Raw genomic sequence first — 11201 nt, forward strand, 5'->3', positions numbered from 1 at the left:
ATGGGACCCAGCAGATGCGTCTGGGAAGGTGAGTGTGTAACGGGAACGTCCCACCCACTCATGTCAGCCCGCACCTCAGACACAGGGAGGGCCGGCAGCCGCCTTCCCCGGGCGTGAGCCCTGGAAGGGGGTGCCCGGGAGCACCCCCGAGTTCTACCTCCTCCGGTGTCCTTGCCTGGGGCACCTCCAGGGACAGCAGAGTGGCACTGCTGGCCACAGCTGGCACCTGTCACGTCCAGGCCTGTAGGGGCCGTGGGTGCCGCCGGGCAGAGGGCAGGGCACTGCGTTTGTCAGGCGGTTTCTCTATGGAAGTGGCTCTGCTCCCCCGGTGGCTGAGCCGAACCCTGGGGGCACGGGTGGGTGAGATGGGCATTCCAGGGGATGGTCCCAGCTGTGCCCAAGGGTGGAGATGAGGTCCAGGCCCTGGGGTGGCAGTGTCTCCACATCCTCATGCCTTTGGGGGCTTTAGGGCAAAGAGGAGCGGGGAGTCTGGGGATAGCCCCCCGTGGAGCTGAGGGAGGGGCCGCGGTGGGGGTGGGATTTGAGGGTTTGTTCAGCCAAGCGGAGGAAGGGAGCAAGGTTCTGCTCAATAATGTCCAGAGCGCCCTTCCCAGGGGCCCACAGCGTTCGCACTGACTAGAAGCAGGGCAGCTTCTGCAGGGGTTTCAGGGTGTGTTTCTTGAACATTTAGGGTGGGTGCAGGGGGCACAACATAAATCAGACAGGTTCTCGCCTGATGTGGGGGGCTGCAAAGGGGCAGCCAGGGCCACTGGGGAAGGTGCTGGCAGGGGAGGGGTGTTAGATTCCCCGTTTAGCCTCCAAGACCCCCAAAGAGAACTGTGTCAACACCCTTATTCTAGCCCTGACCCATGGCTACTGCTGGCTTTCTGCTCCCGTTGTCTGCTGGGGAGACCGGCTGGGGTGCTCAGGGAGGGCTTCCCGGAGGAAGAGGCCTGTGATGGGGCAGGAGGCCAGGCAGGGGATCCGTGTGAGAAGGCCCACAGGGAGCCAGGGTTGGAGCGCAGACCAGCAGGGACCACGTGCGCTCCCGAGGCTCCCCTCTGCCCCTCTGACTCCATCCTCAGCCTCTCCCTCCTCTGCCCTGAGCCCCGCCCTCTGTGTGCGCCCTTACCCACCTGAGGCCCTGTGGGTCCAGCCCTCACCTCTCCCATAGCTCCTGCCCGCTGTGTCCATGTTTCCCAGACATGCGCCCCTGATGGAGCGCCCCTCCCACTCACCATCCTGGGGGCCACCCTCCCCTTCCTGCAGCTGCCTTGACCTATGCACCCTGTCCTTCCCACCCACTGAGCACCCACAGGAAGCACAGCGTCCTCAGCAGCTACTGCCCAGCAGCATCCGGGGTCCCATCGGTGCCATCGGGGCAGGGGGGGCCCACATGTGCTTGTGTGACCCAAAGGGGGAGGTGGGGTCCACTCCCACTTCTGGTCCCATTTCCTAGCTCAGTCCCCGTGTCCCCCAGGCTCCAGCAGTTCTGGGGGTGGGATGGGGTGGGGCCTGAATTTATCCGTCCTCCCAAGCAGGAAGGGCAGAGAGAAGACAGAGGACAAGCGCCCGTTTAATTAGCAGCGTCCACCTCACCCCCTCTGTCTGCCAGGGAGAATAGCAGGGGTATCGCTCCCTCTCCACGAAAACTAGAAAACAGATTCCGTGTTAAAGGGGCAGGAAGTGGGCGCAGTGACTGGTGTGAAGCCGACTGGAGGGGGTGCCACCAAGGATCCTAGGGTCCCCGCCAGCCCCCAGCCTGCCTGCCTTGGCTGGGCCGGGGAGCTGAGGGACTGAGTGGTCTGGCCCTGTGGTGTCTGTGGGTCCTGAGGCAGGGATCCAGCTGCGAGGCAGCCGACGACTTTCAGATGGTCCAGGAAACCATGGCAGGCAAGCTGACCTGGACCCCGAGGCCATGGAGGAGATGGGGGGCTATGGGGAGAGGCTCCCACAGGACTAGAGGTCTTAGGGAGCATCTCTGTTCAAGGGGTCATCTCTTGCTGCTCTACAGCCACCCCTGAGAGTGATTGGTCCTCACGGCGTCATCCCAATGCCTTCTGCAGGACCAGCCAGTAAGCAGGAGGGGTTTCTGCACCACCTGGCCCCGTGCCTGTTGTCAAGGGCGGGGGTGGCCCTGCCTCAATAATGTCCCGCCTCTCGCTTGAGGAGCCCTGAAGAGAGAGACCAATGTACCCTGTGAGCTCACAGGCTTGAATGGGAGCCAAGAACAGAGGTGCCAGGTGCCAGGTATTGGGCAGGTGCCTGGTTTCTCTGGGCCTCAGTTTCCTCATTTGTGGGAGGGTGGTGGCCCCACTCCAGCCAGCTCTCTAGGTATAGACAGAGGGGTTCTCTGCCAAGGAGAAGCAAGGACCCCCCTGCCCCCCAGGATAATCCCACCCAACCCTCCACTGCTCCCCAGGGCAGGTCCTGGCCCCCGGGCCTGCTGAGCTTGGAGCCACTGTATTCCATGCTCTTGAGCTCCTGGCTCCTGGATGAGCCTGAGCTGAGCTGGCCTGCTTCTGCACAGATGCACGTGTCCCTCCACCCTGGGGCCCGAGCTCCCCCCGGTCCTGGTGCTCACTCTGATCCCGTCTTCACACGCCCCGAGAGTGAGTTGTGGTCAGGCGGCTCCCCACCTCCACCTGTGACTGAGCAGGAGGGGCAGACGCTGCAGACGAGCGCTGTGGCTAAGGGCACCGGTGGCACTTCGTTCTAGGGAAGGGTGAGGTCTTCCTGATCTGCACAGGGTCTGGCCTGTGGGTACATAGATAGTCTGCGGGGACACGGAGGGTTGGAGAGCTGTCTGCTTCCTGGAGCATGTGTGCTGAGGTCGGTGTGTGTGTCTACAGTGTTTCGGCCTCCTTATCACCCATCAGGCTTGCGTAACCAGGCGGACCCTGCTTCCTGCCTGGGGGCTATCAGTGCGCCATCTGGAGCTGCAAACGGGGTGATAGGGTACCAGCGGCTTCCCTGCACGGCACCCAGGGACTGCCTAACACCCAGGCCCGAGTCTCCACTAACCTCTGCTCTCCCAGGGGCCTAGCACCTCTGAATGGGGTGTGGCACAGAGTTTAGGAGGTGCCCGCTGCTGCATGGACACCCCCTGCCACCCTCCGCCCTCCTGCAGCGGAGCGCTGGGACAGGCCGTAATTGAAGGGGACACGGGGAGAGAGGCGATGGTAGAAGTTGGCCTTGTGACCCTTGGCAAGTCACTTCCCTGGCCTGGGAGCCAGCTCCCTGCCTCACAAGTCTGGTGGGAATTCCAGTGGGTAATGCATGTTCCACAGTCCACCAGGCAAGACCCCACGGAGTCCAGGATGGGACCTGGGCCAGGGCCAGGGACTGGGCTGGCAGAGGACCTGGCCCCAGAGAGGAGCCTTCCAGGCAGACTCGGACACGCAGCTGAGTGTGAGGGTCCCCTCTTGTCTGCTGCAGCCTCGAGTCTTTGTCAGGTCGACTGACCTGAGCCTGGTGGCTTGTTGGTGCAGCTCGGACAGCGGTGCCCAACTGTGTTCACAGGACACGTGAGTGTGAAGGGGGCGAGCCATTCAGAGCACCGTGGGGAGCGCTCCTCACAGGGAGGGACTCACGGGCAGCATCCCTTGCAGGTTGGACCTTGGAGAGGGCAGCCCTGACGCGAGGGATGGGCACCTGGCTCCGGGTCTGCTTCTGGGTCGGCTTGGGAGTCTCGGTGCCCGGAGAAGGAGGAGGTGAGGGCCCTAGTGACCGCGTGAGGCGGGTGGGGGAGGCCGCGGGGCAGGCTGCCCGTCAAACTCCTCGGGGAGGGTGTGGCCGAACTGTGCTAGGACCTGCCCTCCAGGGACCAGCCTGGACTCCAGTCCCACCCACGTGCCGTGGGCCAGAGCATCGCTGTCCAGACCTCCCAGCCCTGCCCTGATGAATTCTCCTGCTGTCATTCCCTGGGGACCGCCCTGTTAGGGTGTCAGCTTCCAGAGCCTCCCCTCCCCCTTCCCTGCCCGCAGCAGCCTCTGTGGACTCCCAGTGGTCACTGCTCCCAGGGCGGGGGGCTGGAACCTTCACCTGCCTTACCAACAACATCCTCAGGATTGACTGCCACTGGTCGGCCCCAGAGCTGGGCCAGGGCCCCAGCCCCTGGCTCCTCTTCACCAGGTGAGGGTGCGGGGCCAGGCCCACCTGGGCAGAGGGCAGGGGGAAGGACGGGGTCGCCGTGACAGCAGCAGGGGCCAGGCCGGCGCGGCAGCGTCTTGGTGCTGATGCACACTCTTTCTAGCAACCTCGCGCCGGACACCAAGCACAGGTGTGTCTTCCGGGGCAGCGCGTGCACCGTGGTCCTGCCGCCCGAGGAGGTCATTGTGCCTTCCGACAACTTCACCATCACTTTGCACCGTCACATCTCTGGGAAGGAGCAGGTCAGCCTGGTGGACCCCCAGTACCTGCCCCGGAGACACGGTGAGGCCTGGGGTGGGCACCTTGGCCGCTGCGGTCAGAAACATTCCTGTTGGGGAATCCGTGCCTCCTGAGTGTCCTGGGCCCTGCCAGGGAGCCCGGGCTGGGAGAGGCTGGGCCCGCGAGGGGAGGGGTTGGTTCCAAGGGACGATGAAGACACAGAGCTTTGAGTTGGGCCTGGGCTGCAGCTTGAAATGCACGTCAGTCACAGCAGGAAGGAGCCCCATGACACACAGCTCCTGAGGGAAAGGGAAGGCCGCCTCGAGAGTCGCCTTGTCTGGCTGCAGGGGCTGGAGGAGCCATTGCTGTGCTGTCTCACCTGGGGCTTCCCTGGAGCAGCCTCCCTTGAGGCCCCTGGTCTGCGAGGGCCTTGAACATGCCCTGGAGCCTGTCAGAGCCCAGCCATGGGCAGCCTCAGGAGCCCTTCAGACCCCGGGTACAGGCTGCAGGGGCCGTCAGAGCCCAGCCCTGTGCAGGCTGCAGAGGCCCGTCAGACCCCGGGTACAGGCTGCAGGGGCCCATCAGACCCTCCCGTGCAGGCTGCAGGGGCCCGTCAGACCCCAGCCCTGGGCAGGCTGCAGGGTCCCGTCCGGCCCCAGCCCTGGGCAGCTGGCCGACACACTCACGTGGCCTCATCCTGTTCTAGTGAAGCTGGACCCTCCCTCCGACCTGCAGAGCAATGTCAGCTCCGACTCCTGTCTTCTGACCTGGGGCGTCAGCCTTGGCTTGGAGCCGCTGGCCTCGCTGCTCAGCTATGAGCTGGCCTTCAAGAGGCAGGAGGAGGCTTGGGAGGTAACGCTCGGGCTGGCCAGCGGGGGGCCGGTCTCTCCTCATTCCACACAGGGAGAGGCTGAGGGGGACTCTGAGAAGGGAGGTGACCAGAGCCCAGAGAACGTGTGTGCACGCATGCCCGTGTTTGTATGTCTGTGTACGAGTGTGCCTGGGTATGCCTGAACAGGATATATGTGAGTGCTCACAGGCCATGCCTATGTGCATATGCGTGTAGTGAGGGTGGTGAGCATGTTTGTGTGTGGGCATGTGTGAGCAAGCATGCAGGTAGGAGAGTGTAGGCGTGTGCCTGTGGGTATGTGCGTGCGTACATGCGTGAGTGTGCCGTGTGCACATGCGTGTGGTGAGTGTGCCCCAGTGTGCGTGTGTACGTCCTCAAGGGCTGGCGGACCCAGTCTCACCCTCAGCAACTGCTGATTGTCCTCCACCCCCTAGCGGGCCCGGCACAAGGGTCACATTGTTGGGGTGACCTGGCTTATCCTTGAGGCTGCGGAATTGGACCCTGGTTCCACCTATGAGGCCAGGCTGCGTGTCCAGATGGCCAACCTGGAGGACGCCATGGCCGAGGAGGAGCGCTACGAGGGCCCCTGGAGTGAGTGGAGCCGGCCCGTGAGCTTCCCGTCTCCCCAGAGACCAGGTGGGTGCTCGGGGCTGCTGTCCCTTGGGGGTCCCGTTGGGCCTCCCCTCCCACCCTTTTACTCCTGGGACCGTCCCTGAGGCAGTCAAGCCCCAGGTGAGCACAGCCCTGAGGTCTCAGGGTGCAGGGAGGACGCAAACACAGCCGAGCTCGGATTTCCCAGGAACCTGGAGTCCTGGCTCAGCTGCGGGGGAGAGGGGCAGCCTTAGGGAGGGCTGGCGGTGCTCCCTGACCCAATGGCCTGGCAGGAGGGACGGTGAGGCCAGGGTGCACGAGTCACCCAGGCGCTTTAGCAGGCATCGTGCAGACCTCCAGGCCCATCCCAGCTCCCCACGCAGGCCCGGGGCACTCGGGGGGTGTCTTTGCCACGTGGGTTTGGGGGAACGTCCTGGTGCTGAGGCTGCTCACAGCTCTGGGCCCTTCCTGCTCTCAGGCCTCCTGGTCTCGCCTCTGAGGCAGCCCGACAGCACCTTTGTCGCCATGTCCGTCTTTCTCCTGCTGACCAGCCTGACCTACCTCCTGTTCAAGCTGTCACCCAGGTCGGTACCCAAGGGCTGTGCCTGTGGCTGTGTGCATGTTTGTGAATGTGTTTTGTGTGTATTTGTGTGTGCATGTGGCTGTGTGCATGTTTGTGAATGTGTTTTGTGTGTATTTGTGTGTGCATGTGGCTGTGTGCATGTTTGTGAATGTGTTATTGTGTGTATTTGTGTGTGCATGTGACTGTGTGCATGTTTGTGAATGTGTTTTGTGTGTATTTGTGTGTGCATGTGACTGTGTGTGCATGTTTGTGAATGTGTTATTGTGTGTATTTGTGTGTGCATGTGGCTGTGTGTGCATGTTTGTGAATGTGTTATTGTGTGTATTTGTGTGTGCATGTGGCTGTGTGCATGTTTGTGAATGTGTTATTGTGTGTATTTGTGTGTGCATGTGGCTGTGTGCATGTTTGTGAATGTGTTATTGTGTGTATTTGTGTGTGCATGTGGCTGTGTGCATGTTTGTGAATGTGTTTTGTGTGTATTTGTGTGTGCATGTGGCTGTGTGCATGTTTGTGAATGTGTTGTATGTATTTGTGTGTGCATGTGGCTGTGTGCATGTTTGTGAATGTGTTATTGTATGTATTTGTGTGTGCATGTGGCTGTGTGCATGTTTGTGAATGTGTTTTGTGTGTATTTGTGTGTGCATGTGACTGTGTGCATGTTTGTGAATGTGTTTTGTGTGTATTTGTGTGTGCATGTGACTGTGTGTGCATGTCGATGTGTGTGATAAGTGGGTGCGGAGGGCAAACCAGCAATGCTCCCCTCTGCTCCTCCCTTTCCCACCGTCAGGTCCTGGATGGGGCGGGGAGTTTCCAAGTTGCTGGGTTTGAAGTGTGTGTGTGTGTGTGGGGGGGGGGGGGGGGAGGGGGCCGTGTGACCTTGAAGAGCTGAGGAGGGACCCAAAGTCACCGGGACCAGGTCGCTGAGGCCCTGTCTCCAGCCCCTGGAGGTGCTGGGTGCTTTGCTCCCTTGTTAACACAGCCTGTGAACACACAGCGTCAGGCACCTGGTGGCCTCAGAGAACAGATGGAGATGGGCCATCACACCTGTCAGGGCCCACGGGAGGCGGCCAGGTGCGGCCGTGTAGAGACAGGATGCGGACCAAGAGAGCGATGGGGTGGGTGAGTGGTGAGGAAGAGGGGTGCTGGGCCGAGAGGTAGAGGAGGGTGCTGGGCTTGTCCTCGGAGCCAAGAGCTGGGGTGAGAAGTAGAGAGAGCAAAGTGGAGGGAATTGCCGGGGTCGTAGGAAGGGAAACCGAGGGGACACCGGGGCAGAGGAGCTGTGACTCCTGGCGCCACCCCTGAGGTGGGCAGCTAGGGGCTCCGGGTCCCAGGGGAGGCGGGCAAAGGTGATCTGGACTATTGGGTTGGAGCCCTGTGCTGCGTCCGTGCGGGGAGGGCCAGTGGGCCCAGACCGGGCCGGTCTGGGAGAAGTCGGGAGGGAAGGGGTCGCCACCTGCCTGCTCATGGCAGCTGGGGTCCCTGGAGGTGCCGGCTCCCTCTGTGGGCTGAGACCACAGCTGGTTGCCCCAGGCCCCAAACTCACCATCAAACGCACCCTGCAAAGCACACACGTGTTGGTATAAACCAGTGCCATGGCCAGGGAGGCACGGGGCCAGGTGTTGGGTCTCCCCGAGAGCAGGTTGGGACTGGGTGGAGGAGGGAGTGTGGCAGCTGCGTGGACGGGGCAGAGCTGGCCGCCTGCTGGTGGGAAGAGCTGAGTTCCCTGCTGGGGCCCGGCTTCCGGGGCTGGGCAGGCCTCTGACCGTGCTCTCCTGGCTCAGGGTGAAGAGAACCCTTCGCCACAACGTGCCGTCCCCGGTGCCCTTCTTCCAGCCTCTCTACAGTGTGCACCACGGGAACTTCCAGGTGCGGGGCCGCCGGGCGGGGAGGGCAGGGGTTGCCCAGAGGCCTGGCCGGCTCAGGATGTGGGCTCTGGGTGAGGGTTGGGGGGCACGTGGGGACCTTTCTCAGTGCTTTGAGCTTTTTGGGTATATAGAGTGGGTTTAAATTTATACACGGTGTCTCAAATGGGTAAAAAAAAAAAAAAAGGAACTGTGCTTTCTATTGCTTATTTCTTTTTGTGCTCATGTCTCTAATTCCATTGTTGATGGAAAAAAATGTAAAGGTTCTTATGATGTTATCTGTCCGCTGGATCGCAGCAGCCCCTGGAGGTAAATCCGGGGCTGTCTGCACCTGCCGCCTCGTCCTTTCTCCATGTCCAGGTGTCTGTGTGGCGGCTGTGGGGAGGGTCTCTAGTGTGTGAGCTGTCCTTGGGGCTCACTGGCCCGGGGCACTGCTCTGCTGGCCATGGTGGAGTGCCTGGCCCTTCCCGCAGCCCTGGTAGCACCCTGGCACCTGGACCAGTGAGCAGACTCTCACTTTCCCCCTTTGTGGAGCCCTGGGGGGCGCCCGCAGGGCCATGGCAAGCTGGGAACAGCCTGGAGGACTCCTCAGACTCTGCACAGACCGGTCCCCTCCCTGCTGCTCCCGGCACAGGCGGGATGGGTGGGGAGGAGGTGCTCCCACCCGCTCAGGCCCCTCACTTTGATCGAAGGAGCAGAAGCAGTGCTTCCTGGGTCCTCAGACCTGCCCTTCCCAGGCACCCCCTCCCGTCACGAGTCGTCCAAAAGTATCATTTGAAGCTTAAAGGGGAGCCCCTTGTCCTTGGTGGGGTCCACCTCTTCCCCGGGGCAGTGGGTGGGACAAGGCCCCCTGGGCAGCTGGGACCAAGGCTGAGTAGGACGAGATTGTGATTGCCCCTGGGCTGCGGGCACCCGCCCCTTCTCGGTAGAACCACCACCCCTGCCTGGGGACAGAGGGAGGATAAGGTGTGTGTGGTGCATTTGCTGGAGGCTCCTGGTCCCACCCAGGGAGCAGCTTCCTTTTGGAGGGGGGTGGGGGTGGGGTGGGGGGAGGTGTGTGGGTGGGAAGGGCTGCCTCCTGTGGCCCCAGGAAGGGGTGCAGGTGTGCCTGCCTCAACCCAAAGGCTCCAGTTCCAACAGCATCTCCAGTGTTTGGTGGGTGTGTGAGGGCGGGAGTGGGGGGTCGGGAGCTCTAGTTGCTGAAAGTGCCCGGAGCAGCAGGCAGAGGTTGGCTCGGTTCTCCTTGGCCCTCCCCCTCCCTCCCTCCCCCTCCCCTTCCCACCCCATTTCTGGCTGCTGTGAGCCCAGGCCCTGTGCTGGGGGAGGGGGAGGGGCCTGAAGGAACTTGGGGTCCCCTGCTGAGGCTGGGCTGGCACGTGGGGGGGGGGGGGGGAGACAGGGCACAGGTGCTGCTTGGCCTCTGGGTATGGGTGTCGGGAGAGCTTCCTGGGGGAGGAGGGGAGGCTGCTCCAGGCGAGTCCATCGCGCTGCCTGAGCCCCACGCTCTGTTCCAGATCTGGACAGGGACCCACAGAGCTGGCGCGCTGCCGAGCCAGGGGGGTGTCGGTGCCGCCCAAGGAGCCTCGGAGTCCAGCGCCCGGGAGGCCATTGCGTTGCTTACCTACGAGCCGGCGGATCCCTGGCCGTTCGTGGGCCTGGAGGAGGAGGGCCCTGGCACCGGGCTCCCGGCAGAGGAGTTGCCTGCAGCCCTGGAGTGGGGAGAGCAGCTGCCCGCCTACCTGCCGCAGGAGGAGTGGGTGCCCGCGAGGCCTGCCAGGCCGGCGCGCCCCCAGTCGGAGGGCAGCAGCAGCGACTACTGTGCCCTGGGCTGCTACGGGGGGAGCCGCCCCCTACCTCTCCCAGGAAGTGGGCAGAGTTCTGGGCCCGTCTACGCCTCGGCCTTCGGACTGTCCTGCGACCAGCAGAGCCTGGCTGCCAGGCAAGGAGGTAGCTATGTGGGAGCTGGTCTCGGTCAGGACCCAGACCCCGAAGAACAGGCTGCATGAGGACCCCGGGCGTGTCCGTCTCCCATCCTCGGCACACAGTGGGCGCGGTCCTGAAAGTCCCCGAGCCCCGACTCGGCCAGCTGCGTCGTGTCCACTTTGGGGAAAACGGACTGAAGCTTCCGGAGCGGACCCCTGGCTGGCACTGGACGGCCTGCAGAGGGGCCAGACGCCCGTCTGGATGGAGGCAGGAGGCCCCTCCTCCCTCCTCTCAACTGAGCACCTGTGGGGCCGGGCCTCTGCACCCCGCATCCTGCCTCTGCTTTCTGGCTCCATCCCAGGCTCCTCTGAGAAGAGGGCTGTTCTGCCCTCGCCCCTTAAAGGCCAGCCTGGGCCCAGTGGACACAGGTGAGATGCTGTGACCAGCCGGGGTGTCCTCTTTCTGTGCCTTCCTGAGGCATCTGAGGTTAAAGGGCGGGTAGTAGCTGTCACAACGCTGCTAGGGGTAGTGGGGGCGGCCCAGAGAGGGGCAGGGTGGGGGCCTGGCCACTCCTGGGCTTTCTGGGCTCTTGGAATAGCACCAGCTCCAGCTGAGGCCAACCCCACCCCTCCTGCCCTCATCTATCACGGGCCCCGGAGGCTGAGAGCTGTGGCCCACGGCGGCTGGAAGTGAGCACCCAGCAGTGGCCTGGCGTGTGCAGGGCCCTGCCCCTAACCCCCACCTGAGGAGAGAGGGGGACAGAGCAGAGGGCCCCTGCACAGCCTCCTGAGTGACATGACCGAGGGCCACACACTCCGCGGCTTGGAGAACAGACATTTGTCTCCAGGGGCTGCAGGGCCTCGAGAACACAGGGAAGGGCTCTCTCCAGCCACGGGCAGTGCCTCGGCTTGGGCAGCGGCTCCGACCCCCACAGGGGTTTCCTGTGGGGGTGTCTGTCCTAATCCCCCTTTTATAGCAACACAGTCACAGTGGATTAGGGCTGATCAGATGACTGCATCTT

The 11201-nt window shown here is 63.0% G+C and overlaps 1 protein-coding gene across 1 annotated transcript; it reads left to right on the plus strand.

Moving 5' to 3' along the window:
• IL9R (interleukin 9 receptor) lies at positions 1-10263 on the plus strand. The gene is made up of 9 exons (XM_070413801.1): positions 1-28; positions 3612-3713; positions 4023-4134; positions 4256-4434; positions 5078-5223; positions 5656-5857; positions 6291-6396; positions 8177-8261; positions 9772-10263. The coding sequence occupies exons 1-9, from the start codon at positions 1-3 to the stop codon at positions 10261-10263; spliced, it is 1452 nt and encodes a 483-aa protein (XP_070269902.1).
• The last annotated feature ends 938 nt before the right edge of the window (positions 10264-11201 follow it).

Source organism: Myotis yumanensis, unplaced genomic scaffold (assembly GCF_028538775.1).
Source record: "Myotis yumanensis isolate MYYU_CA2020_CCGP unplaced genomic scaffold, mMyoYum1.0.hap1 SCAF_4, whole genome shotgun sequence".
Classification (NCBI taxonomy): domain Eukaryota; kingdom Metazoa; phylum Chordata; class Mammalia; order Chiroptera; family Vespertilionidae; genus Myotis; species Myotis yumanensis.

What these genes read in the sequence shown, in the direction of transcription:
- IL9R (XM_070413801.1), top strand. Translation starts at nt 1, where the DNA reads ATGGGACCCAGCAGATGCGTCTGGGAAG. An exon ending in GTACCTGCCCCGGAGACACG is followed by an intron (nt 4,435 to 5,077) that starts GTGAGGCCTGGG and finishes ATCCTGTTCTAG; the next exon opens with TGAAGCTGGACCCTCCCTCC. An exon ending in TGCACCACGGGAACTTCCAG is followed by an intron (nt 8,262 to 9,771) that starts GTGCGGGGCCGC and finishes GCTCTGTTCCAG; the next exon opens with ATCTGGACAGGGACCCACAG.